General features: G+C 45.2%; 1 protein-coding gene, 1 long non-coding RNA gene and 1 other non-coding gene across 6 annotated transcripts; 2 read left to right on the top strand and 1 right to left on the bottom strand.

Moving 5' to 3' along the window:
• The first annotated feature begins 8,387 nt into the window (after window positions 1-8,387).
• LOC117847495 (uncharacterized) lies at window positions 8,388-9,804 on the top strand. Its single transcript, XM_034728711.2, has one exon. It carries the CDS (start codon window positions 8,788-8,790, stop codon window positions 9,490-9,492), a length of 705 nt encoding a protein of 234 aa, XP_034584602.1. The 5' UTR covers window positions 8,388-8,787; the 3' UTR covers window positions 9,493-9,804.
• A 6,236-nt stretch (window positions 9,805-16,040) lies between these two features.
• Window positions 16,041-19,177, top strand: LOC117847050 (uncharacterized). 4 transcript variants are annotated; one of them, XR_004638526.2, is made up of 3 exons: window positions 16,041-16,812; window positions 17,563-17,958; window positions 18,274-19,177. It is a non-coding gene; the product is annotated as an uncharacterized lncRNA (long non-coding RNA). The 4 variants fall into 4 exon arrangements; XR_004638527.2 differs by having other exon boundaries at window positions 16,060-16,812; window positions 17,866-17,958; XR_011897705.1 differs by lacking the exon at window positions 16,041-16,812 and having other exon boundaries at window positions 16,819-17,958; window positions 18,274-18,366; window positions 18,608-19,177.
• An 808-nt stretch (window positions 19,178-19,985) lies between these two features.
• Window positions 19,986-23,223, bottom strand: LOC117847049 (uncharacterized). Its single transcript, XR_011897660.1, has 3 exons — window positions 22,730-23,223; window positions 21,701-22,064; window positions 19,986-20,974 (listed from the first exon to the last, which is right to left on the bottom strand). It is a non-coding gene; the product is annotated as an uncharacterized protein (transcript).
• Window positions 23,224-24,844: the final 1,621 nt, after the last annotated feature.

Below are 24,844 nucleotides of genomic sequence, written 5' to 3'. Positions count from 1 at the left end.
TACTAGTTTTACAGCAGCAATTATTCAGATTACTATGTCCTATGTGGTGTGCCTCGATGAATCTGCTTGGTTCATGGACTCATGGTCAAGGCAGCGGTCTTTTCACATGGAGAGAGAGAGAGAGAGAGAGAGAGAGACTTCTTTCGTGTCTGTTTCAACATTCCCCAAATATGAGTGGCAAGCAGCGGCATGTTTTAACAGACGAGCAGCACTAGCACTCATAGAAATGGCATGACGAGCTCACGCTTCTGGCCTGCTGGAAACGGAAATAGCAGTAGTGCCTACTGCAAAGCATTACCAACCCTACAAGCAGGATATACATGTTGGTGTGAGATGGAGCGGCTATGTAAAATTGCAACTTCTTGTGTGCTTTCTCTTTCTACACCTATACATTTTTTTAGAAAAAAAAATTGTGTGGCTTATTAAGTTATTCATTTTGGGATGTTGGAGTGGACCAAATTTGAAAATGAAAGCAAGGGTCAGAGTAATGACATTTCCTTCTTTTCTTCAGGTTGCTAGAATTTAGGCCGCGAATGTATGTTGCTCTGCTTCATGCCCTTCTAGTTCATCTAGTGTCATGATCTGTTGTTTCTCATGTAACAGAGTTGAAATTCTACCGTCCATTAACTGCCATTTTTAGTTACTTGCTACTTTGTTAAGGTTCGTTGTCAGCCTATCGATTCTCTAGTTTTTATAATTTCTTCTTCAGCGGAATGTGAATGATCATCCTTTGATTTACCAGAAGTAGAGAAAGAATTTGTAGCAGGTTATCAAACCGAATATTCGGTATTAAATATGGTTCATTGTATCTTGCTTCTAAATTCATTAGTTATAATAGGTGAAATATCTGTTGCTCATTTTAGGTTTTTATATGTTTTTGATTTGACACATACTAATGTTTTTTTTGGCAACAAGTGTAAATGAATAGTGCAAATGTAATAGATACTTGAGGAAATACAAAATCATGGAGGCATGATGAATTGTATAATAGAATTTTGACACAACCCTAACATGCTTGAGCTTTTTTATAAAAAAAAACACTGTACTGTATCGGCCTTTGTTTTTTATTTTTATACCTGGTAAAAGTAAGATGTTTGCTCGATCAGGAGTGACACTTGTGCAGCACAACCTTTTAAGTTTTTTTATTACGGGTAAACAACCTTTAAGTTGAATTTAACGTGTGCATCATAGAAAGGTTGCACGCACCATACGTGATTTTTTTTTCCTTGTTCCTGTCAGGTGTTTGTTTATGGTCGTTTGTTTGATTGTACGGTCAGAATGAGGCATCTGCCTGAAGAGGCTTATTTGGTGAATGAGAAAGAATTGGTCAATAACTTTTTAGGCAAATTTGATCAAAATTAAATGGCAGTAGGTGCTGATCCACATAAATCTTCAGTTCCTTCGTTCTTTTAATGGATACTAGAGCATGCAGTTAACAGATACTACTCCGTATACTTTCGTTTCGTTTGGTTTCAGAGAAAAAGGTACTTGCGTATACAGTGTAGATGACCCATCCGTTGGAATGTCCCGAGAAACTTGTGTTTTCAGACACCTCTTCTCTATCTGAGGAACTGTTGGTAGCAGCCTTGTTAACTTTGTCAAAGAAAAAACTTGCGCCAATATCAACACCTAGCTTAGAAAATAAACATGGCAGGCGCCAATTCGACCAGTGCCGCTGAATTTTATCCTCTGTTTTAACCGATCCAGTGAAAACCGTGAATCTTTGCTGCTCCATTTGTGGCGAAGCATACAACATGCGGCAATCGCAGATGCCACCGTACGTATCGCTCTCGTACACGACATGAACCTGAGATCTGTGGTCAAATACCTGCCTTGAAAGTAATAACACTCCAAGACTAGTGGTTTGGCACCTAGCTTGCAAGTCAGAAGACATGGGCCTGCTGCAAACCTGAAACCTGAACCGATACACAAGCATGCCAGAGTTGGCGGGTCTTGCCGTCCACCCATGCATGATCCACACATCATATCACAAGGAAAATTTGCCTGGCTGGCTGGCTGGCCGGCCGGGTTGGGTAGCTTGTTCAAGAAAGGAGAAGTGTCGATGCCAAGGTTGGGGACCCATCGGCCACAGCAAAATCTCATTGCCCTCACGGCTCTCGCCGGGGCGGCGTCGCCATTGGCTGCTGCGTCCTTGCTCGCGTTTTTGGGCTACCTCTGATGGGGGCTGCAACCAACCAAGTTTATCCCTTTGCTTGCTTTCACAACAGTGAGGGGTCAGGACCAGCCAACTAGAGCCATTATAAAATTATTAGAGGTGAAGTTAAAATTTAGAGATTATAATATGTGGGCAAATGGTTTTACATTTTGTGATCTTTCGTTTGTCCCTTCTGCGCGCCCAAGATGATGTGCACTAGCAGTCAGTGATGGTAACTAAATATTAGGTGAAGCGATATCAATGTCAGCATCAGTGTCATCTGAGCAGCAGCAGCCAGTTGTGGACGATGAGAGAGCTGATTCGGAGCTCGTGGCTAGCTGTTCTTGCTTGGTGCATGACAGCATGAGGCGATGTACGAAAAGGAACAGGTGGATTTGGAGTCTGGAGGACGCACGGGTTGAATTGAATCAAGTTTTCGCAAAGAAAAAAAAATGTCCAGCTTATCAATGTGAAAATAACACAGGAAAAAAGGACACAGAATTGGAAAATCGCAGGCGCACACGTCCAAAGATGGGGGGAAACTTGGCAGTTTGTTGCCCCGAAGCTTGGGCACATGTGCGGCTTGTGTTTTTGTCTTGCTCTTGGCTCTTGCCAATTGCCATGCTGGTTGCTTGCATCGCAGGTTGCAGCAGTTCTCGATCCTTGATGAATTCTTCTTCGTCGGCTTCTTCCTCAACAGGAACAGCAGCAGCAGCGCGACAGGAAGAGAAAGACCGAAGGAAAAAAAACGCATGTGTTTCTCCTGCGGCCTGTGCAAATGCCACTCCGGCAGAGTCGGAGACGAACGGGTGGTCAAACTGCTGCTAGAACCCCCATCATATCACCGATCATATCATCTTGTGCTCAAATTCTTCAGGCCAGGCAGATCCACTACCAGGAGAAAGATCCCCGCAGCAGCTGAAACCCCATCATGTTCGGCGACATCGATCACATCATCTTAGCCGATCTGGGTCTTGTTTAGTTGCTCAACTTTGAAGATGCAAAATTACTATGCTAGTACTGTAGCACACTGTAGCGTTTCGTTTGTATTTATGAATTATTGTTCAAATATTGACTAATTAGGCTTAAAAGATTCGTCTCGCAAAGTACAACAAAAATGTGCAATTAGTTTTTAATTTCATCTACATTTAGTACTCCATGCATGTACCGCAAGTTTGATGTGATGGGGAATCTTCTTTTTCATAATGTTAAAGTTAGGAGTTAGGGGTAACTAAACATGATCCTGATCAGTTTCGCGCTACAGGACACACACGAGATCAAATTCAGGTCGCCGCGGCAGGCCGGCAGCTGCCGAACTTCTTGCAGCATCAGGAACAGGCACAGTACCGGCGGCAACCAAACCGTCGCGGCACGCCCCCATTCAGATGGAAAAATTGGAGCGACCAATACCGCTGCATTGACTTGACCTGCTGCTGTACAAACAAATTCGACCAGTGTGTTGGGCAGCCGTCCCTTCTTGCTGCATCACGAATTCACAAAAATCACAACCACTGCAACGCCGGCCCATGCTGCTTTTCGCAAAGAAACTGCATCGTCTTCAGGCTGCAGTAGCTAGCTAGCATGCCGAATTAATAGGTTGCGAAAAGGTCTTTGGTGGCCTGCTGCAGAAGTGCAGAGGCAGAGCATTGGCATGGCAACTGATGCTGATGGTGATCAAGTGATCACGAACCCTAAGGTCTTGTTTAGTTTCTCTTTTTCCCAACTTTAGCACTATGTAAAAAGAAGATTCCCTATCACATCAAATTTGCGGTACACGTATGCAGTACTAAATGTAGACGAAATCAAAAACTAATTGCACAGTTTTGTTGTACTTTGCGAGACGAATCTTTTGAGCCTAATTAGTCAATGTTTGGATAATAATTCACAAATACAAACGAAATGCTACAGTTACGCATTTATGGCAAAATGTAAACTTTGCCACTCCCAATTTAGAAACTAAAACCTAGGTTTGTCCGGGTATTAACTCGTGACGGTGCGTCGGTGTCAGTGTGCGGAGCTGCAGGCTACAGCAAACCGTCTGTGCGCTGAGGCCATACGATGAGCATGCCGGCTCTACCCCTCTCGCTATCCCAGCACAAGGAAAAATGAGAGGGGTCAATGCTCCCCCATCCTGTTTTTATGACTTGTCGGTTTAGATATTTATATAAGACGATCTTCGGTGCGTGCCTTAAGTTTTCGAATTAAATTTGGTCAGCATGGCCATTCCCTTTCACTATTCTTTTTCGAAAAGGACAGCAAGAGGTTTGCAGAGCATTTTATTACGAAGAAAGCAAAGAGTACAAATTAAAACGACTAGGGAAAAATGTAAAAAAAAAACCCAAGATTCAAAATTGTTATTCTTTTATGATGATTCTACAAATGCCCTTTTGGAATGACAAATTCTACATGCTCTTTGCTCAAAAGGGAAATAGCAACTGTCTGTGTACGTAGCGAGAGTCTGGGAAGAGGGTTGGCATTGTGAGACGAGGCGAAGAGTGAGCAAAGCTCCTGTGACAAAGTCCAAGCTTGTGTATGCTACCTCCAGGCTCCAGCCACCTGGCGGCCCGTCCAAGTCCATCTCCAGCAACTTCTTGGTGGTCGGAGAAAGCCCCTCCCTGGAGCGCCGCCGCAGATGGAGGAGGAACGCCGGGCAGATTGGCCGGCCGTGATTTTGACAAGCAAGACCTGACGAAGTGCAGCGGTTTGGTAAAATGATAAGCCATTCATCCTTGACTTTGACCTCAGCTGGCCGCTCCACGCGCCAATCACGTGTCATCACTTTTCCGGTTTTCCCCCATTCCACTTTGCTCCAGGCAGCAGTAGCAAATGGGCCGCCATTCAACTGGGTCCGCCCGCCCGCGAGATTTTTCCTTGTGCTAAATAGTTCCTTGCAGCCCATATTTTTCCAGCAAGAGGCGGTGACTTGATGGACCGTAGCCCACAATGGACCGTAGGCCCAAAAAATCCAGAATGATGCGTTTTCTTGGACCACGTGGGTGGCGAGGCTCAAACTGCAAGGACCCATGATTCCTTTCAACCCACTGTATCCTCCTATATTCTCATTTTGTTCTTTATTTTCAGAGCCCATGTCCATTTGTTTTGAAATACGAGCTGCCCACTCTGTTTAAAATTATAGGTCGTTTTGGTATTTACAAGTTATGTCTAAATATATAAAAAAATTAAAAAAAAATATATATCTAGAAAAGTTAAAACGCAATTTGAAAAAGAAAGTATAGTACGTTCATAGGTTCCTCTAGGTGCATTGCATGCAATCCTACATTCGAGTACCGTTTCGATAGGCAAGAGGTCGCCGCGAGAGAAAATAATGGCGCCGCCCCGCTCTCAAAAGCTGATAGCTGCTGCTACAATGCAAGGTGGTGGTAAACCGGCCTGCTGATCCATCTCTTCCCGTGATCTAAAATTCATCCCCCAACTGCAAACCCGTTTACCTAATCCACAAACTACGCAAACCAGGCACACCGACCCCTCGAGTCCGCTCCACGCCGGTTTCGACCCACGCTGACATGTCAGGCTGCCTCCCTCCTCTCTCTCTCTCTCGGTAGCTCTCTTTCTCCTCTCTCTCAGCACATCCAAGCGATTCCCATCTGGTGAACTCCACACCAGGTCTACGGAGGGAGATGGCGAGCGCAGCGGGTGGGCACCAGCATCTCCGGACCGTGGGTCGCCGAACGGAACAGCCGCGTGCCGCCCGCAACCGGGCGGGAACTGCCGTCTCACGGGCACGGAGACCACCATGCGCTTGGGCGGCGGCGGCTTCGCGGACGCGTGGACGCCAGCGCACATCAAAACCGGCCAGAAGTGGGCTTGGGGGTTCGCATCGCATGTCTGGTTTGCACAATTGGGAGCTCGGGGTTGAATGCTAGACTCGTGGAAGGAAGAGATGAGGGAGGTGGAAAAGTGCCTTTCTGTCGCGCTCTCCCCAGGGCTCGTCGCTCTCAAAAGTGAAAAGTCTCACCGCATGCACACACCTGGCACCTAGGCAGCCTGACTGAGAATAGTGCATCCTGAATTCCTGATGGATGGATTTGCTGATCCCCGTGTCGCCGGAGCAGCAGGTAGCAATGATCATCCTCCACCGCCCGATCCCATCGGCGCCACGTATTATCATAGCGATCTCTCGGACATTGCTTGTCTACGTACACCGCGCGTCTCTCTCTTTGCTTGCAGTACGGGCCACGGCACGGTTGCAAGAACAACACACAGCAGCAACCCAGGATCCAGCACAATGCAATGCAAGGACCAGGAAGAAATTCATTCAGAGTACTAATTAGTTAATTAATTAATTAATCTGTGTGCCCGTCTGCGTCATGATGGTGTCTCGTGAGTGACACTGTTGGTTGTGTTGTGCGAGCTACCGCGCGTCTTGAGGCTTCTGCTGCTTTGGCCCCCGGATGCTGATGCATGCATGGTTTAAGTTTCCTTTTCCTTTTCCTGGATCTATCTTTGATTACTATTAGCCGATACCGCTGCAACTACTGGTAATCTCTGGAAGGGAGGACCACATCGCCATCACTCACCACGTAGGTCGACGATCATCGATGCAGAGTGATCACTCCTAGCTAGTCTACAGGCCGGCTGCAGGCAGTAGAGCCGCTGACACTGGACTGGGCTGCTGTGCATTTGCTTCACATGCGATGCGGCAGTGGCGCCGCGCGTGCACGGTGGCCACAATGATACTCTGCATGCATGTGTCATGTGTGTGTGCTGCCCGCTAGCTAGCTACCTCGTGATGCCGCTGCTGATGCTGATGAGATGAGATGGGGTATTCGATTATTGACCAGCCTAGTGCTTCACGGTGTCCTGTCCTGTCTGGATCTTCGTGCGAGAGCAGGCTTAGGTTGTTTATTTCTTTCTTTATCGACCCTGCTATCAAAGCTATTGTCTGCACCGCACGCCATTGTCTGCCCGCATCGTTCTTCCTAGTGAACAGGAAACCCATGCCTTCCACAGTTCCACTGCAATTAAAAAGAAAAGTTTTTAACGCTGACGGACCTGAGCCACTGATAAAAACACAAGCTACCATGTCTGAATAATTGAATTTGTCGAGGGAAAATGCCTCCTTTTGTAATCTAGCTAGCACTTGGCAGTTGGCACCACCACCACCACCACACCACGTACTAGCTCACACAACGCTTGCAGATTCTGTTGCTCATGCACGCGCGCTTCCACCTCCAATATGCATGATTGTGATTAAACAAAGGGCAGCAGCTGCTGATCATTTCGATCACTTGATAGTGCCGAACCCCACATCACAAACTGTACCTGCCAATTGTCTTTTCATCCTGAAACAAAGGTGTAAAACAACAAAATCGCATCGAACATACATAATTTGAGAAATTAAATCCAGCTCACAGTGCAGGTTGTCCAAGTCTCTTGTCCGCGCAGCTACTCTACTGTCCATGAGAGGCATGTGCTCCTATCTTAATTTGCATCGACAAGGGAGAGACGGGGAGACCTGTTGCATTCGCTACTGCTGGAAATCAGTTGAAGTGCACCGGAAACTTTGGTTCTCTCTGGCATGCTGCTCCTGTCCCTTTCTCGTGCCTCACCTCACCATACCTCTACGGACTACGGATGCATGCCTCCACAAGTCAATTGGTCAGTACAGCAGCTAGCTACAGACCTATCACTAGTATTGACATACTGTCATGTTTCAATTTGTTACCAGTGAGCGTGGCCCTCGGAATACGTACCCGAATTATGAGTCCTTAACCACAAGTTTCAATCATTCCAATCCATGCATGCTCCATGCCTCTGTCTAGCTGTCCTCCTTGATCGAGCTCAACACACGGATCTACCCCTTTGCTCCGTCAAGGTTAGTTGATCATACTGCCAAGAAACTGAAGAATCGGTTACTAGTATAGTATCTAGCTTCTAGTCAGCTGACATATGCATGTGTTGTCCAGTCCAAATGGTACAAGCACATAGACATGGTAGGCTACCTTCCTGACAGAAAAAAGGCCGTCGAACACGCCACGTAATTAACTCGATTAAAAACTAAGACCATGTTTAAATTCCTGCCAAACCACGAACAATAACAACCCCATAGACCCTGTCCAAACTGATCCTCACAACGGAAAATGCGACCAAACTTACTTCATGTTAAAGTTTCTTCTGACATTTTTCACTTGGACTCTCGCTAGTGCAGTGCTGGACACATGTAAATATAGATAGGTTCAGAGTGCGCCGGCGCAGAAGGCCTCACATTTTGACTGGCCAGGCTGCGAGGCGAAACCATGGCCAGCAGCTAGCACTCATTGCTCGAGAGTGACCACGATGATGATGCCACATAATTCCCGCGGCAAAAATGGAGACACCTTTCCTTGCAACCAAAGCCAAGCGCTCTCCTTCATCTCCCTTTAACCTGTCCCTCACATGCTCCCATGCCGCTCCACTCGCTGTCGCCCTGTCTCTCTTATATACCCCACACCCACACAGGCCACCGAGCTAGCTCCTCCCTGTCCTCTCTCTACAGCTACGCGCGCGCGCGGCTCATGCAAATGGAAGCAGAGTGAGCTGAAGCTAAGCAGCAACAGTGATTAATTGGCTGAGAGCAGAAGATTAAGCAGCAGCTGGCTGGGTAGCTAGGTAGCTGGGCCGCGACGCCATTAATGGCGGCCGGATGCAAGGCGGCCATCGGCTGCGTGGACGCGCGCGCGCCGGTGCGGGCCAGCTACGTCAGCCTGTACAAGTGGCCCGAGTCCGACGCCGAGTTCGTCAAGTCGGTGGCCATGGCGCGGCGCCAGGGAGGCGGAGGCGGAGGGCAGGAGAGCCCCGGCGGAGCCAGCGCGTCCTACTACTACAGCTACAACGGCAGCGGCAGCATGCGCCGCGGCGGTGGCGGCGGCGGCCTCAGCGGCGAGCTGGCGGCGGGGTACTGCAGCCCGCGGGTGGTGGACAGCTACTCGTGCCGGCAGATGTACCTCCGCAGCTACACCTTCTCCAAGAAGAAGGAGACCGTGCCCGAGCGCACCATGGCGTGCCTCGGCCGCGTCCGGGAGCGCGCAGCCGTGTTCCCCTTCCTCCCGCAGCGCGGCGGCGGATCCGCGGCGGCCTCCGACGCCGGCTCGGTCGGCAGCGCGAGCAACATCGCCGTCGGCCGCAGCGAGAGCAGGGACAGGGAGGACGTCGGGCTCCGTGACCGGAAGGCGAGGAGGAGCCGGACCCGGAGGAAGAAGCAGAAGAAGAAGCGGTGCACCATGGTTAGGAGGCTGCAGGAGGCGTCGTGTGGCGCGGTGCACGCCATCTTCCGCCGCCTCCTCGCTTGCACCACCAGCGTCGACGTCGCTGACGCCGGCGCGCGCCCGGCCCGCTGAAATGACCACGCATGCACGTGCGACATGGTGCGGTGTGGTGCTGCCATGCTGTTCTGCTTTCTGCATGCACGCTGCAATAGCTTGTGTGGATTTTCTTGTGCCTGGCTGCTAGTACAGTAGCAAGCAAGCAGAACTGCAGAAGTAGTGATCTGCAGTAAGACGACAAGGACGTAAATCAGGGATCGTACGTACGTATTATAAGTTAATCAAATATCTGTGCTTGTGTTATTTATTTGGTATATGTATACACCTGCTCTCTTGTGCATGGCTACAACTTCAGACCTTCAGCCAAGTTTTTGTGTTGATCTTGCAGCTTCTACTTGACTTTATTCCTTTTGAAAGAAATAATTTGTTTGAAACAAAAGATTTGTCACTAGTTTCTAATATAATGTACATTTGGATCATTCTATTTTTTGATCATCAACGCAAACGGCCTAGATCCTTAAATTACTAGGCGTGCAGCCTAATACTACACAGTAACGAAATGCCAAGAATGCTCTTTGAATGCTGGCAAACCAATTCAAAGCAGCACCTTGTGTGCTCATTTTAGAGAAACATGACAATTCAGAGCGGCTTTGGGGAAGAAATTTTTCCATTTGAGAGTAGAGACAATCCCAAATGCTTCACTCAGAATTCAGTGATCTTACACGGAAGCAAAGGCTGCATTGATGCTAGACAAGTTTCATATATCTCAGTAAGAGTTAGCTGGTGTGATCGACCATTTGAGCATTTTGTCTCTGATTCGTGAGCAGTCTATCACAATTCGACGATTGTGGCGGCCGAGCGGGTGGAGAAAAACGATGAGAAGCGGCGGCATTGAGGCGGTGGCCGGTAAGCAAGTGACACTGCTGTGCACAAAACTGCTCTGAACGTGGTGACATTATTCAATGTATTTTGTCCAAAAACAAACACCAAGTCGCAATGAAGCTTTAACAAAAGTTAAAACTGGAACAGAGGACTACAACTCATAGTTGGAACTTTAGTTCCACCAATCAATGGTTCGAGAGGTAAACATCTCTGAACTCTGACCAACATTCATGTTCCTGTGGCAACAATACTAACAACAGCAAAGTTAAAGGGAGTGAAAGTACCATTTTTTACAGAGGGTCGACAACCTCAATGAATTGAAAAGAACTACAGTAGCATATACTCTCTCAACTAAGGAAGTGAACCAAGTCAACCCAGCCAATCCTTCAACCTCAATAAGCAACCCAACCAAATCAGCCTAGCAATTCAATCATGATTAGCTTTGGAGGAACCAACATCAGATCCCTCATCAGAGCTCTGCTATCAGCATCAAGATCTTCCTTACTCTGTAGATTATCGCGAACAGTATGAGCATCCTTACTCTAGGAGCGCATTTTCTCTGAAGCTGTAAGTGTTGTCTTCTCTAACACCGTCTCCTCTGTAGGTGTGTATGCTTCCTTTGACACATCTTCCTCTAGTGTATATACAGCCTCAGATACGGCACGGATGAAAACAGACACGAGGCGAACATTCATGAAGCGACGCCAGGTTCCTTCTGAGCATATGACGGCTATAAGTGACAAAGCTTGCATCATTTGCTCTTGACTGTACCTCATTATCTGGCAGCACACTGTAGGTGAAGAAGAGTTCTGGAGCACCAATTTTTAGCTTCTCAAAATCCACCTGGACTCCAGAACGTCCGTAGTTGGACTTGTACGGAAGTTTCACCACGAATTTGTTGATGTTAACCCCAAAGATAAGTCCCTTGAGACTCACATCCTTAAACAACCTCCGCTTGTTACCGTAGAGGAATCCAAGAAGGTACAGATCCCACGTATGGAACAGGAGTCTGACCAGAAAGTTCAGCTTGGGCTTGCCCTCGGAGTCCAGGAGAACTGACCCATCAGGCCCCATCTGGTACCATCCTGACGAATAGAGCAAGATAACAAAGAACCCGGAGTTTGGAAGTACAGTGACCTTGTACTCATACTCCAGCAGAGGAGAGAACCGCTGCGGGATACGAGTGATCTGGTAACGGACTTGGACTTGAATTCCATTCTCTCGTACCATGTTAAAATATGCAATGTATACTTAAAATATTCTAACTAACTTTGCTATATATAAGGATAATATCATGGTAAGGTAAGAAGGTTTAAAAAATTGAAGAGAATGCATGAGCCATAATTGCCATACTTCATGGTGAAGTGTAAAATACTCTAGAACTAGATATTTTCGCATGGTAGAAATATAAGAAACTAGATAAGGATGAGGAGGGTTCTAGAGTTAGGATATTTTATATGGAAGAGTGTGGAAGTTGCCACATGGCAACACCATAATGATCATGAGCACCTATAAATAGAGGTGCTCCTCTTCCTCCTAGCCATACCATGGCATAGAGTGGCATGTGAGCCATAGGTGAAGAGATGGCAAGGTTACCATGTAGTGTAATGATGTCATGGTAGGATAACTATGTAAAGAGTGTAAGAGTGAGTGTTGTATCAAGTTGTGAGTAGGAGAATAAAAGATTTGGTTCCCTTGTAAAAAATTGGTCTCCCGTGTTGGTGTCGGTGTGAAGGTCTCCTTAGAGTAGTGTGGGTAACTTAGAGTAGTGTGGGTATAAGGTCCATAAAAGAAGTGGTGTTACACCACTTTGGTGCCACTTTAGGAAGTCGGTTTCAAGTTCGAGATGCTAATTTCTTAACATACCACGAATGGGCTCGACCCCTATTCTTGGAAGCCGATTTCTTCGCCACTTCATCTAAAATTGTCCTCACCATGTAGCTATAGTTTATCGACATTGCTTTCGGGTGTTCACTCGTTTGAAAGATGATATGCGAGACCTGTAAAACACATAACAGTTATCATCTTAAGACATTCCTAGTGGAGGTTTTCAGAAATGTTTGCAGCCTGATACTACACAGTAACGGAATGCCAAGAATGCTCTTTGAATGCTGGAAAACCAATTCAAAGCAGCACCTTCTAATGTTTCCTGCACACCTTCTAAAACCAGTGCTATTTTGTGGATTTCCCCTAGAAACTGGTGTTTGCTCTGCATCCAAGAACACCATAGGAACAGATCACAGGGACACAAAAAAGACCGAGGGACTAAAGAAACAAACACCCCCAAATGTTTCCTGCACACCTTCTAAAACCAGTGCTATTTTGTGGATTTCCCCTAGAAATTGGTGTTTGCTCTGCATCCAAGAACGCCATAGGAACAGATCACAGGGACACAAAAAAGACCGAGAGATCTCACCTCGTCGTCGACATCTGCAACGATGTCAAACGCGAACACGACTTCACGATCCATCTCGAGCGGGCTGGCGGCGTGGCCTGGGCTCGAGAGGGCGGAGCGACGGGGGCTCGACAGGGGCGGCGGAGAGGGGGGGCGGCGTGCTGGAGGACGTGGAGTGCGAGAGGGGAAAGAAAAAACTACGGACGGTAACCCTAGGGCAGGGCAGGCAGGGATTCGGTCTTGGAAGCAGGTCGGCCTCCAGCCCCTCCGGAGCAAGATGTTGAGCCGGCCCATGAGAAGGGTGTGCCTGTAATCCCAATGCGGGCTCCAGCCTGAGCCGGCAGACCGGCATTCAGCAGAAGGCAAGGCCTGGGCTCCGGATTTCTCCACAGGCCCACGGTCGCAGGGCTTCGCTACAAAAAGAATTCGACTCGGTTGAATCCATACGGCTGCGCAAAAGTGTGTGCGTGCATGAGGATTAAATTTCAGTAGGTACTAATTTACAAATGATGAAGTGCAGATTTTTTAGATCTTGAACGGACACACATCGCCTCAGGCAACAAAAAAGGTGAATCTTGTATCGTTACCTCGTCGATGTTTTGCCCAAGAAGACAAAAAAGGTGAATTTTGGGGGTAACTTAGAGTAGTGTGGGTATAAGGTCCACAAAAGAAGTGGTGTTACACCACTTTGGTGCCACTTTTAGGAAGTCGGTTTCAAGTTCGAGATGCTAATTTCTTAACATACCACGAATGGGCTCGACCCCTATTCTTGGAAGCCGATTTCTTCGCCACTTCATCCAAAATTGTCCTCACCATGTAGCTATAGTTTATCGACATTGCTTTCGGGTGTTCACTCGTTTGAAAGATGATATGCGGGACCTGTAAAACACATAACAGTTATCATCTTAAGACATTCCTAGTGGAGGTTTTCAGAAATATTTGCAGCCTGATACTACACAGTAACGGAATGCCAAGAATGCTCTTTGAATGCTGGCAAACCAATTCAAAGCAGCACCTTGTGTGCTCATTTCAGAGAAACATGACAATTCAGGGCGGCTTTAGGGAAGAAATTTTTCCGTTTGAGAGTAGAGGCAATCCCAAATGCTTCACTCAGAATTCAGATACGCCACGGATGAAAACAGACACGAGGCAAGCATTCATGAAGCGACGCCAGGTTCCTTCTGAGCATATGACGGCCATAAGTGACAAAGCTTGCATCGTTTGCTCTTGACTGTACCTCATTATCTGACAGCACACTGTAGGTGAAGAAGAGTTCTGGAGCACCAATTTTTAGCTTCTCAAAATCCACCTGGACTCCGGAACGTCCGTAGTTGGACTTGTACGGAAGTTTCACCACGAATTTGTTGATGTTAACCCCAAAGATAAGTCCCTTGAGACTCACATCCTTAAACAACCTCCACTTGTTACCGTAGAGGAACAAAGAGCAAGATAACAAAGAGCCCAGAGTTTGGAAGTACAGTGACCTTGTACTCATACTCCAGCAGAGGAGAGAACTGCTGCGGGATACGAGTGATCTAGTAACGGTCTTGGACTTGAATTCCATTCTCTCGTACCATGTTAAAATATGCAATGTATACTTAAAACGTTCTAACTAACTTTGCCATGTATAAGAATAATATCAGGGTAAGGTAAGAAGGTTTAAAAAATTGAAGAGAATGCATGAGCCATAGTTGCCATGCTTCATGATGAAGTGTAAAATACTCTAGAACTAGATATTTTAGCATGTACATTGTTTCCAATTTATAATGTGAATGCATTGACCACGTACTCCCTCCATTCTCAAATACAAGACATCCAATTTTTCAAAAGTTGTCATTAAATACAAGGCATTCTAAGCACGTCTAAATAATTATTCTTATAGTTCTCCTTGAAGTTGGCAGTATTATTTTGGCTGGTAGGTGGATTAGTTGAAGTGGGCTCATTATTAAATGCAACAACCATTAAAACGACCAAGTAACACAATTGCCCATGTTATAGCCCATGTTATAACTCAGGGGTATATGTGTTTTTTCAATCCTCCTAACGTGTCTTGAAATATCTCCTTGTACTTCATCCGTCCTAAAATACAAGGCATCTTAGAAATTTTAGGACATATTACCTATGTACCCTTGAGTTATAACGAGAGGATTTGTGTTGTTTAGTTGTTTTAATGGTTGTTGCGGATAACAAGGAGGCCACTTCAACTAATCCACCAATTAGCCAAAGAAATCCTACCGACACCGAGAACTAAATAAACAATTGATTAAATACATTTAGAATGCTTTGTATTTTGAGGATGAATTTTGAATGCTTGGATGCATTGTATTGGATGGAGGGAGTATTTTAAGACATAGGGACTATGAAACATCAAAATTGAAATTATGCATTGTAGGGAAGTATTTTAACCATCAATTGATTGCTATTTTTTCACATGATATTCTTGAAAATATTAAAATACAACTTGCCATTGGGATTTGCCTTGGTTGCTCTGTACATCTGGCAAGCCACACATTGCATTTACTAAAACAAGAGCAACCATCATACATCATAGTAATAGAGAGGTGGATGAATTAAAAATGGATACTTTGGTCGTCAATGAGTAAACATAGTGAAAAAGTCCTCATTAATAAATAGATCGCACAAAATTCGTCCTAGAAACAAAATTAAACTTGAAGTGTGCAACTTTGTTTAGGTCTGGACTCTGCGTCGCAAACTCGCAATCAATCTATGAGCCAATGCTTCTGACAGAGACTGCTAGCAGCAAAATCAAGCACGATTTGATTGTGCAACAAAACTAATCACGTCCTCGTGTGTGTCACATGCGCAATTCCTCTTGTGTGAAAATCGAGGGGAGCTGAACCAGCAAAGTAGGGGCTATCGTGACGCTTCCGCCGACCGAAGCGCCGTCAACCAACCAATCCCACCGCCACCGCCCACCACCGCCTCGCGGCCGAGCAAAACCCCAACCAATACCCTCGCCACCCAAACTCTTGTTCCGGTTCGATCGGTGGAATTTGTTTTTTTTTTCTACTATTTTCTTGAACAGTGGACTGGCTGGCTGAAGGAGTGGGGTGGGAGCCAGCAGTCGCTCCATCCCACTCCCCAGCCGTCCGATTCGGAACGCCCGCTGATCTCCTTTCCCTGCCCGCAAGGTGCTAGCTCTCCCGCTCTTGCGCGGGAACATTGCTGCTGGACTGGGCATTGACCATCCAACAGAATCGGCCAGAACCTTCCAGTTGTGTTTGAATTGCAATTTCCTGTGGTCAAGGACTAGCGCTCTTACGAAAATAATTAAGTAGGAATCGCATTGTCTTTTTTACAAGGTAGGAATCACATTGTCAACTTTTGCTATTTTGCCTGGGCCGGAGTGTTTGTTTTCTTTTGGAGAACTGACTCTCCGTACTCCCTTCCTAATAATTAGCACGAATCATAAAGCATGCCGAGTTGATTTTTAATTGTGCTACTCTGGGCCTGGCCCTATCCAATCCCAAGCCATTCCTAGCCCACTTATCAGGATTGATTCAGGATCGCACAAGAAACCACGCCGGCGTGCTTGGGAGCTCAGGTTTCTTGACGTCAAGGGAAGGTGGAGCTCTCAGGTTGCACGCAGGATGGCAGCGCCATCGATCTGTTGCGTACCTCTGCCCCAGCAAACGCAAGCAGGCAAGCGTGCCAGACGAAGGCGAGCTCCTCACAGGCGGCGACGACGGAATGAAGGAAGAAGCCCGGCCGTGATGAATTAGACTGGATATGGATTGGGGTGGGCCTGGTCTGGTCCGGATAAAAACACTGAAAATCAAATAATTAATTTAAGGTGCTTTTATGATTCGTGCTAATGTGTAAGAAGGGAGTATTGGAGCAGTTCTTTGGTGGCTCCAGCAGCAGAAAGCGCCGCGCAGACGCACCCCAAAATCCCCACCACTTCGATCTAGCCGTCCTTCCCCACCGGCCACCGCTCGCTGGCTCCCATCTGAGCTGCAGCGGCAGCTGGAGGCGGCGCCGAGCGCAGGCTCTAGCATGCGGCTGTCGGAGCGGAACGTGGTGAAGTGGTGCTGAAGCTGCGGGTGCGCCGCATCATCGACTTCAACCTCGACTCCGGCAAACAGTTCATAACATCCGTACGCCGTCTGCCCCTCTCTGTTTTTTCTTTTTTTTGAAACCGTCTGCCCCTCCATTTCGTTCCCGGAGTTTTGCCTGTCCGCTGCTTGCCCAATCTCACCAACACCACCGCCCCGTTCTTGTGTCGTTTGATTCGATTTACCTTGCCTGCGTAGGGGTTGCAGCAGCTTTTAAGCGTATTCTGTATCAAGAGATCAATGGTGTGGACTATAGAAATAACACATAAATTTTGGTATTAACGATCTAAGCACTGGATTGGCCTGAATTTTCTTTACCTATCGCTCAGTTTGTATCGTAATAGTTACTGAACTAAATGAATGTTTCGGAAGAGATCTTAAGATATCGGGATAAAAACTCGAATGAATGTTTACTCATGAACAAATGAGGCCAAAAATTACTCAGTGTTAGAAGTGGATAGACAATTATTGGTTACTTCCTGTCGTTGAACAAGAGCAGAGTGGAATAGGTTCTCACAGTAGATAAGGTATACTTTCATAAGACTGCATGTATTTCTGCTCAGTGAACATGCATTCCCTCTCTGTTTTCCATAAACTGCTTGGTTCAAAAAATTCTTCTAGCTAGTTTTTTAGTACTCCCTCCTTCCTTTTATATATGACGTTGTATAGTTCACTTTTGAACTATCCGATGTTTTATATATAAAACTTTGTATCTTTTAAGTTATCTGTTTCCTTTAAATGGAATCATTGCCAATGTATTTTATCCCATTGCGTTGTTAACAATTATTCCAGGGTGATGAAGGCTTCCATGAAGAAGGTTGAAAGTTTTGCTTAGCCTGTATCGTCATATCATAGAAAGGGTAGAGACAGATCCCAGTTTATCCCTGTGTGTTGCCAACATGTGCTGTTAAATTGACATCCAAAGAAAAGATGATGAGCTGTTTCCTCTTGAGTGTTCATATTACACAGTTGTCGTCATTTCCATTAATCTTCTGGTTCTTCTTTTTTAGAATATTTCTGGTGGTCAATCTATCCAGTAGAAGAAGCCATGTGAATACTTTTGACTTGTTGCTGCATTTTGATTTCCATATCCAGATAACAGGGATAGGTGGCTGAAAGCTTTAAAAAGAATGAAGATAAAAGGGGATGTCATGGTGTAGTGATTCTGAGATCCCCATATGTAGTGCCGTGAGTCCTTTTCATTGCCTCATGTATTCAGTCCTGTATCAATTCCTTCAGACTTTTAAATTCGTGAAAAGCTCGCTCAGATAGTGGGATGTGAAACTGTATAAACCCCATGCCCCATAGGATTTTCAGAAACCAGATGTTACCAGCTGGTTCCTTGAGGTTTTTTTTTTCATAATGATAATTGGTTATCTGTGCATTCTGTGTTTCTGGCTATGGCATGGTAGGTTCTTGTTTCTAGTGTCCAGATGGTTAGGCTTTTAAACATTTTATATGATCCGGATGGTAGGAATTTTTATGTGATGTTGTTTTTTGCAGGATAAGCTGCCATTTTCAATCTACATGGTATTGGCTGATTATGACAGCACTACAGTGAAACTTCTAGCACTACAACCTGCTGCTACTAATGAGGTAAGTCACTTAAACAACTCAAACTTATGTCTACTTATTCATGCTGTCATTTTCTTTGGAGCCAAAATATTGACCATGTGCACATACATGGGTGCGCCCCCAGCAGGCTACACCCATGTAAACATTGACACCACCACACTACCGGGATGTGGATCATATATATTGATTGACTGCCAACTGTCAGTTCTACCCATTTATTCATGCATGAGTAAGATCTTTAAACAATTTACATGTCTTCCAGGGCTGGAACAAAGTAACCACTAACTACGAACTTGTATTGTACTGTGTCTTTGCCTTGTGGGAAGAAGATTGCACATTGGACCGAACACGAGAAAGAAAGATCTGGAAGAAAGGCTGATGCCTGAACTGAAATCCCTGGTCCTCGGCACAACCAAAGAGCGAGCAGCAATATTACGTGCGTGCTGGGCCATGTCTTCGTAGATACACAGAGCAAGCGTCAGCTTAAAAGGTTCTTTCTTTTGTTTGCATCTGGCTCTAGCAATTTTCATTGTTTCGAAGCAAAAAATAGCAGGAAACTTTTTTTTTAGAAAACGCAGGAGAGCTGCGCTTCATTGTATTAGAGAGAGAGAAAAGGTCCCCATACAGCTTCCCTCTCTCATACGGGGAACAAATATGAGAGATAGTTCAACAAAAAACAGGAAACTGATCCTGTGATTGTAGGAATCCTGGTTTAAAGTATCGTTCATTCCTGCACTCCAGGGTACAACAAAATTATCCTATCATGTAATACAGAATATTGTGGATGTTCATATCAAATTTAGAAGCAGAAGAAATTACTACTTACTAACAATGAATCCAGACGTGTTTGGACTAATCTGAGAAAAGCTTGAAAAGAGGTCCACTTCATCCATTTCCCGTCCATCCGGGTCCTGCAGTTAAGGCTCTCCAGAAGTCTTGTTTCAGGCTCAGTCTGAGATCCTTTGGGCTCCCAGCTTATGAGCAAATAGGAGGATTTTTCCCTCCAGATCAGCTTGACGCTGCTGTGCTGAAACGCGACATATCTGAGCATACACAGGGCCCATACAATCGCAGGCACAAACAAGTGTTCACAGTGGCATAATTTTGCTAAGAGTGCTAGCTTCAGAACATCATTAATTTTGCCCTAAAAGAACTCGGTATAATTTGGCTGAAAACCTGCTAATTTTTCGTGACAAATGCCAATTCGTAGCACAACCCGCCTGAAACTTGAATGAAAGGCAATTGAATCAGAACTAATGCAAGTTCAGGTTATGATTCCAGGTGAAGAAATAATCAGGTCGGTGCTTTATAGAGGCAGTGTGCAGCCTTTGGGTAAATCCAGATGATGTACAATGTCATCTTTACCAGATGAACGCATACCCCTTAGCCATTACCTCTGACCTCGAGACTCTTTACCAGATCCTTTCAGTGAACTGAGTACGCTCTGAGGTGAGATCCTTTGCTCCATCAATGTCAGACGATCCACGCTTTTATTTTATAATGTTATTAGTATGCCTTCTATTATATTTTATAAATGTCATAACAATCGGTTTAAACGATGGTATAACCCCTAAAGCAGGGTGTATGCTTAGCTGGCAAACGAAATCAGAAATCCATGACAAAATGATCAACCATAATAATAGTTTAGATGATCACAGTTTTCCATTCAACGATTATCCATCCTAGACATTAGACAAACTTCACGATTACAACGTAACAGACTTCCTACGGATCATAGTTTTTCGTAGATCCTATGCAGACTTCATGATTACAACGCAACATGCCCAACATAACACATCATACGTCTAACAGAAACACCATACTGGTAACCGAACATCAGACTTGCATAGTTACATCAAAGCCTACGGATGCTGCAAACAAAGCTTAAGGGTATAAATATTTGCGTGAAATTATCGACCGTGTAACCTTCACACACATCTTAATGGAACCACATGTTATTTCCTTTTCACCTCCACCGTTGACTCCTGGAGTTAACTTAATGGTGGTGATTTTAGTTTTACCATCACCAGTACGAGCAGTTATAGTCATCATCAGCTTCTCCTTGAGACAGACAGCTACCACGTTTCACAGCATTTGGATAACTCCTTTACCATTTCCAGTCATTGGTTCGGCCACTTTGCTATCGTAAAGCACAATGCTATCTCGGATACTGGTGGTGCAAGCAGTGATTTCTCCATAAAATCTTCCCTGCAGAACTTCAATTGCAAAAGTTGCCTCGACCGCATACTTCACAACTGCTTATGTAATCACCACCTTACTGAGTTTAGTGTCCAGGGTGTCACTTTCAATCACCATTTCATCCTCCAATCTAAGTGGTACGCCATCCAATAAAAGGTACTCCCTCCGTCCAAATTATACGTCGTTTTGACTTTATTAGATTCATAGACTTTGTTATGCACTTAGATATACACTATGTCTAGATGCATAATAATATTTATGTATCTAGAAAAGTCAAAACGACCTATAATTTGGAACGGAAGGAGTACCCTTTACTTAGTTGTTTGTCCTTCCGCCTCCAATCACCCTTGATCTTCAAATCTATCTCAAAATATATATCATACTTAAGTGCAAGTCCTCGTTTTGGGCCAGTCAAAATCAACGATTCATCCTGTGAAAAAAGGTTCACATGATGGTGAGTGGTACCTTTATCTGAATATAAGTTGCTGCAATGAAAATATAAGAGATTTCAACCACACAGCATGCTGTTACAGTGGACGGAACTGTTAAAGATGCAATGCAATGTGTGTGCAAGCATTCGCTAGTAGAAGTATTTATCAGTATAGGTCTCAACATGGTAGAGCATGAAGATTGAGCTGCTAACGATAGGACTCAAATGTCAGTTTTAATCTGTTTCCTACCATGCTAAGACCATTTTGTTACCTTACTAAATCCACAACAAATTAGCAGTAAAGGAAGTTGCATCAGCTAGCTCTAGAGCTACCATGCACCTAACAATTCCACATTATGACACCAAGACATGTTCATATTTTTTATTCTGATGATTGATAAATAACGTGTACATTTTCAATTGTAGACATCACACACATCCATAGCACCTGAAATGAGGAAAGAAAATATTGTGCACCATCAAGGATTTGCCTAGGGGATTGTGGGTGTTTATTGGAACCACTAGCAGCTACATTGCTGACCAATAAATATCAAGTGCATGTCAGGATGTGCTGTGGCCACAGCAGCAGCAAAGAAAAATGGAAAGAAGAAAAAAAGAAATTAAAATTTTGATACACAATAAGGCAATGCAATCAAGTTCGCCCACAAAATATGCGTAGACTAGCAGCTAAGGACTTGTTTCAAACAAAATTGTACTCACATGTACCTTTGACAGAATGAGTTGCGGATGATCTCTATCACGGCGGAAGAGATAAACACACTTGAGATCAATGCTGTCTCTGGCAATTACGGTGCCTCGTAGACGTCGATCCCGAAGCCAACATCAGAGGAGACTATCTTCACGGTGAGGACGTTTACAGAGTAACATGGAATAAACCGCTTTGATCCATCCTTGGAGGCTATCTTCACAGAAAGCAAATTTGTAGAGTCACTGGGAATGAACTGTTTCCCACCATCTGAGGCAAGGATGTTTGCACAGTCATCAGGAAGGAACTGTTTCGTGCCCTCTTCGCAGAGAGTGCCACGCACATCGATTGATGCATCAGTCTCTCTCATTGGACCAAGGGGTGCTGCAGTGAAAGAAAAGAAAATCATTACAATTTTAGATTCAGCCATGTTGATTGTGGATGATACATCAACACAAGTATACATGAAGCAGTTGAAGATTATTTAGACTCGAGGGACTGAAACTAATAAAATCCATATTAGCCACGCTCGATCCTAATAATTAAATCTTCTGGAATAAACAAACAGAAGAAAAAGGTCGTGCAGGTACACTCAAGTGCCACCAATTCTCCAAAATCTTCACCACGCGCATAGTAGAATGATTTGGAGAAGACAAATAAGCATTCGGTAAAGTAATTGTGTGCGCTACCCCACGGATGGCAAACAACTAAAATGCAAAAGGTAGTTAGAATCGAGTTTCAGAAGGTGGGTAGGTAATTAAGGTTTGCTCATGTATCTGAGAGAAGGATGGCTGGCACTATCACATCAAATATTTAAATACTAATTAGAAAGTATTAAATATAAATTAATTGTATAAATAAAGACTAATTCACGAGACGAATCTATTAACTTATGATTTGATCATGTGATGCTACCGTAAATATATATCAATCATGAATTAATTAGATTTAATAGATTTATCTCGCAAATTTACCCTGACTCATACAATTAGTTTTATAATAGTTTATATTTTGTCCTTCTGATTGGTCCGACGTGACCCGATCCTTACACTCCTCGTCGAGGTCGAATGTCCCGAGGTCGACGAAGTGGAATCGGGAGAAGTAGGTACTATCATTCCTGGGATCGTACTCGCGGATCCGATCCAAGGCGGCCTTCCGCCTCTGATGTAGCACCGCCTCCGCCTGCACTCTCCGCATCCGCCTCTCGCGGTCGGCCACCGCCGCTGCCTCGTCGAAGAAGAAAGGTTCCAAATCTGCCCACTTTTCGTCGGAGTCCGACGGGGGGGAGCAATCGGATCCCTGCTTGGGGTCGTAATCGCGGATCCCGCCCTCGACGACCATGTGGGATTTCCGCCGCCTCCTCGCACGCCGCTTCTTCGTTCGCAGATCCTTCAGATCCTGCTTCCTCTCCTCCACCGCAGCTTGCTCGGCCATCGCCGCTTCAACCAACGCCGCCGCCGTAAACGCCCACAGGGAGGAGAACCTATCCGATCTGATTGATGATCGAGGTAGCTAGGACACGCGTACCGGTCCCTTTGTTACCAAGGCCTCAAGGGCCGAGAAGAGAAACTGACCGCGTCCTAGGCCTTCTTCCGGTCTTGTTGGATCGCCCAGCTTGTTGGGCCGACACGTGAATATATAACTTCATGAAGTTTTTTTTATAGACTCTCTATGTTTGAAATTCGTGCACGTAGATGCCGTCTCTTCTCCCTCAACCCAGCTTGCTGCAACCGCTGCGACGTACCCCAGCACTCCACCGTCACGCGCGCTGCCCCTCCTGCCCGGCACTCTTTTAGTTTTTATAGGTGCATCATGCAAACAGAAAAGTCTAAGAAAACCTATAATTTTAAAAGGATTACTTTCCCTCCATCATACTCTCCTGTCCCTCGCTGCTTTGGAGTTTGGACCCAACCAAACCTTTGGCATTATTAAAGGCCGACAAGTTATGCAACGGATAGGAAAGACTGGGACTGTAGTGTTTTCCCTTTTTCCAACTTATCAATGATCGTATGTTTTCTTCTGAAAAATGATATATATATATATATATATATATATATATATATATATATATATATATATATATATATACAAATACCAATTGTGCTACTAGTGGCTGCTGGTCCATTGTTTCGAGAGCGTCACAGTTGGGGGTTGTGCCGTGAGTCTTTTTAAAAAAATATATATATTAAAAATATAAAAAGGAACATACTACACCGTATATTTTTTTAGACCTCTCCACCTTTTATTTATTCAAAATTACGGGAGTACGAATTACAAACACCATCCGGTGGTGTTAGAAACCACACATGTCTACCTACATGAATATAAATCGAGTTCCTGACCAGCACATGTGCATCAATGTTGGATCTTTTGCTTTCGTGCACAATCTCAACAATTTCGAATCTTCCTCTCCCTGGATTGATCTCCCGGATGATCTGTCCATAGCTGTCCATGCCAGCCTCTTGGAGATTCTTGATGACACTAGCACAATCACTCGCCAGCCTGAATTTCTAAATGAGTAGGTCGCTTGCTAGTGCTAGGCCTTCCCTGCATGCCAGCGCTTCTGCTGTCTCGACGTCTGTGATCCCCTTCAGTACCACAGCTGATGCTCCAACAAAAGCGCCAATAGCACTTCGCGCGCACTGCTGCTGATGTTCGAGTTTTTGGACATGGCCGCATCAACATTGATTTTAGCAAAACCACATGGAGGGGGTATCCACTTCGGAATCTGAATCTGTCCCAGTTGTTGTTGTGACTTTGGGCTTGATTTCAACATCTCCAATTCTGTTATAAACCGTTCCACAAAACAATGTGTTGATAGCGGACTTTGGAATATATTCTCATGAATTGTCTTGCGTCGTGCATGCCACACTGCCTATAATCTCACGACCACCCGTATAAGTTTATCATTTGGCAGTACCTCCATCACCTCCTTTAGCCAACCTCGAGCATCTTGATTCTGAGCCTGACCCAAAACTTCTATAATGTTATCGTGTTCCAGTACCCAGACACACCTGAACATGTTGTACCCTAGGCAATGAATGTCTCCGTGAGTCCGAGGCTAAAAAAACCACACTGTATATTGATAGAGATAGTCGGTGACTCGATTCTATCATCACGGCCTGCAATTACCGGCAGATGATGGGCTCAAATGGCCGGCAGCA

The sequence above is a fragment of the Setaria viridis genome, chromosome 3 (assembly GCF_005286985.2).
Source record: "Setaria viridis chromosome 3, Setaria_viridis_v4.0, whole genome shotgun sequence".
In the NCBI taxonomy this organism is placed as follows: Eukaryota; Viridiplantae; Streptophyta; class Magnoliopsida; order Poales; family Poaceae; genus Setaria; species Setaria viridis.
The sequence above is the reverse complement of the archived record's forward strand: the minus strand, read 5'-3'. Positions and strand labels throughout refer to the sequence as shown.

Excerpts from the sequence above, each read along its gene's own strand:
- LOC117847495 (XM_034728711.2), top strand. The coding sequence starts at position 8,788 with ATGGCGGCCGGATGCAAGGCGGCCATCGGCTGCGTGGACGCGCGCGCG.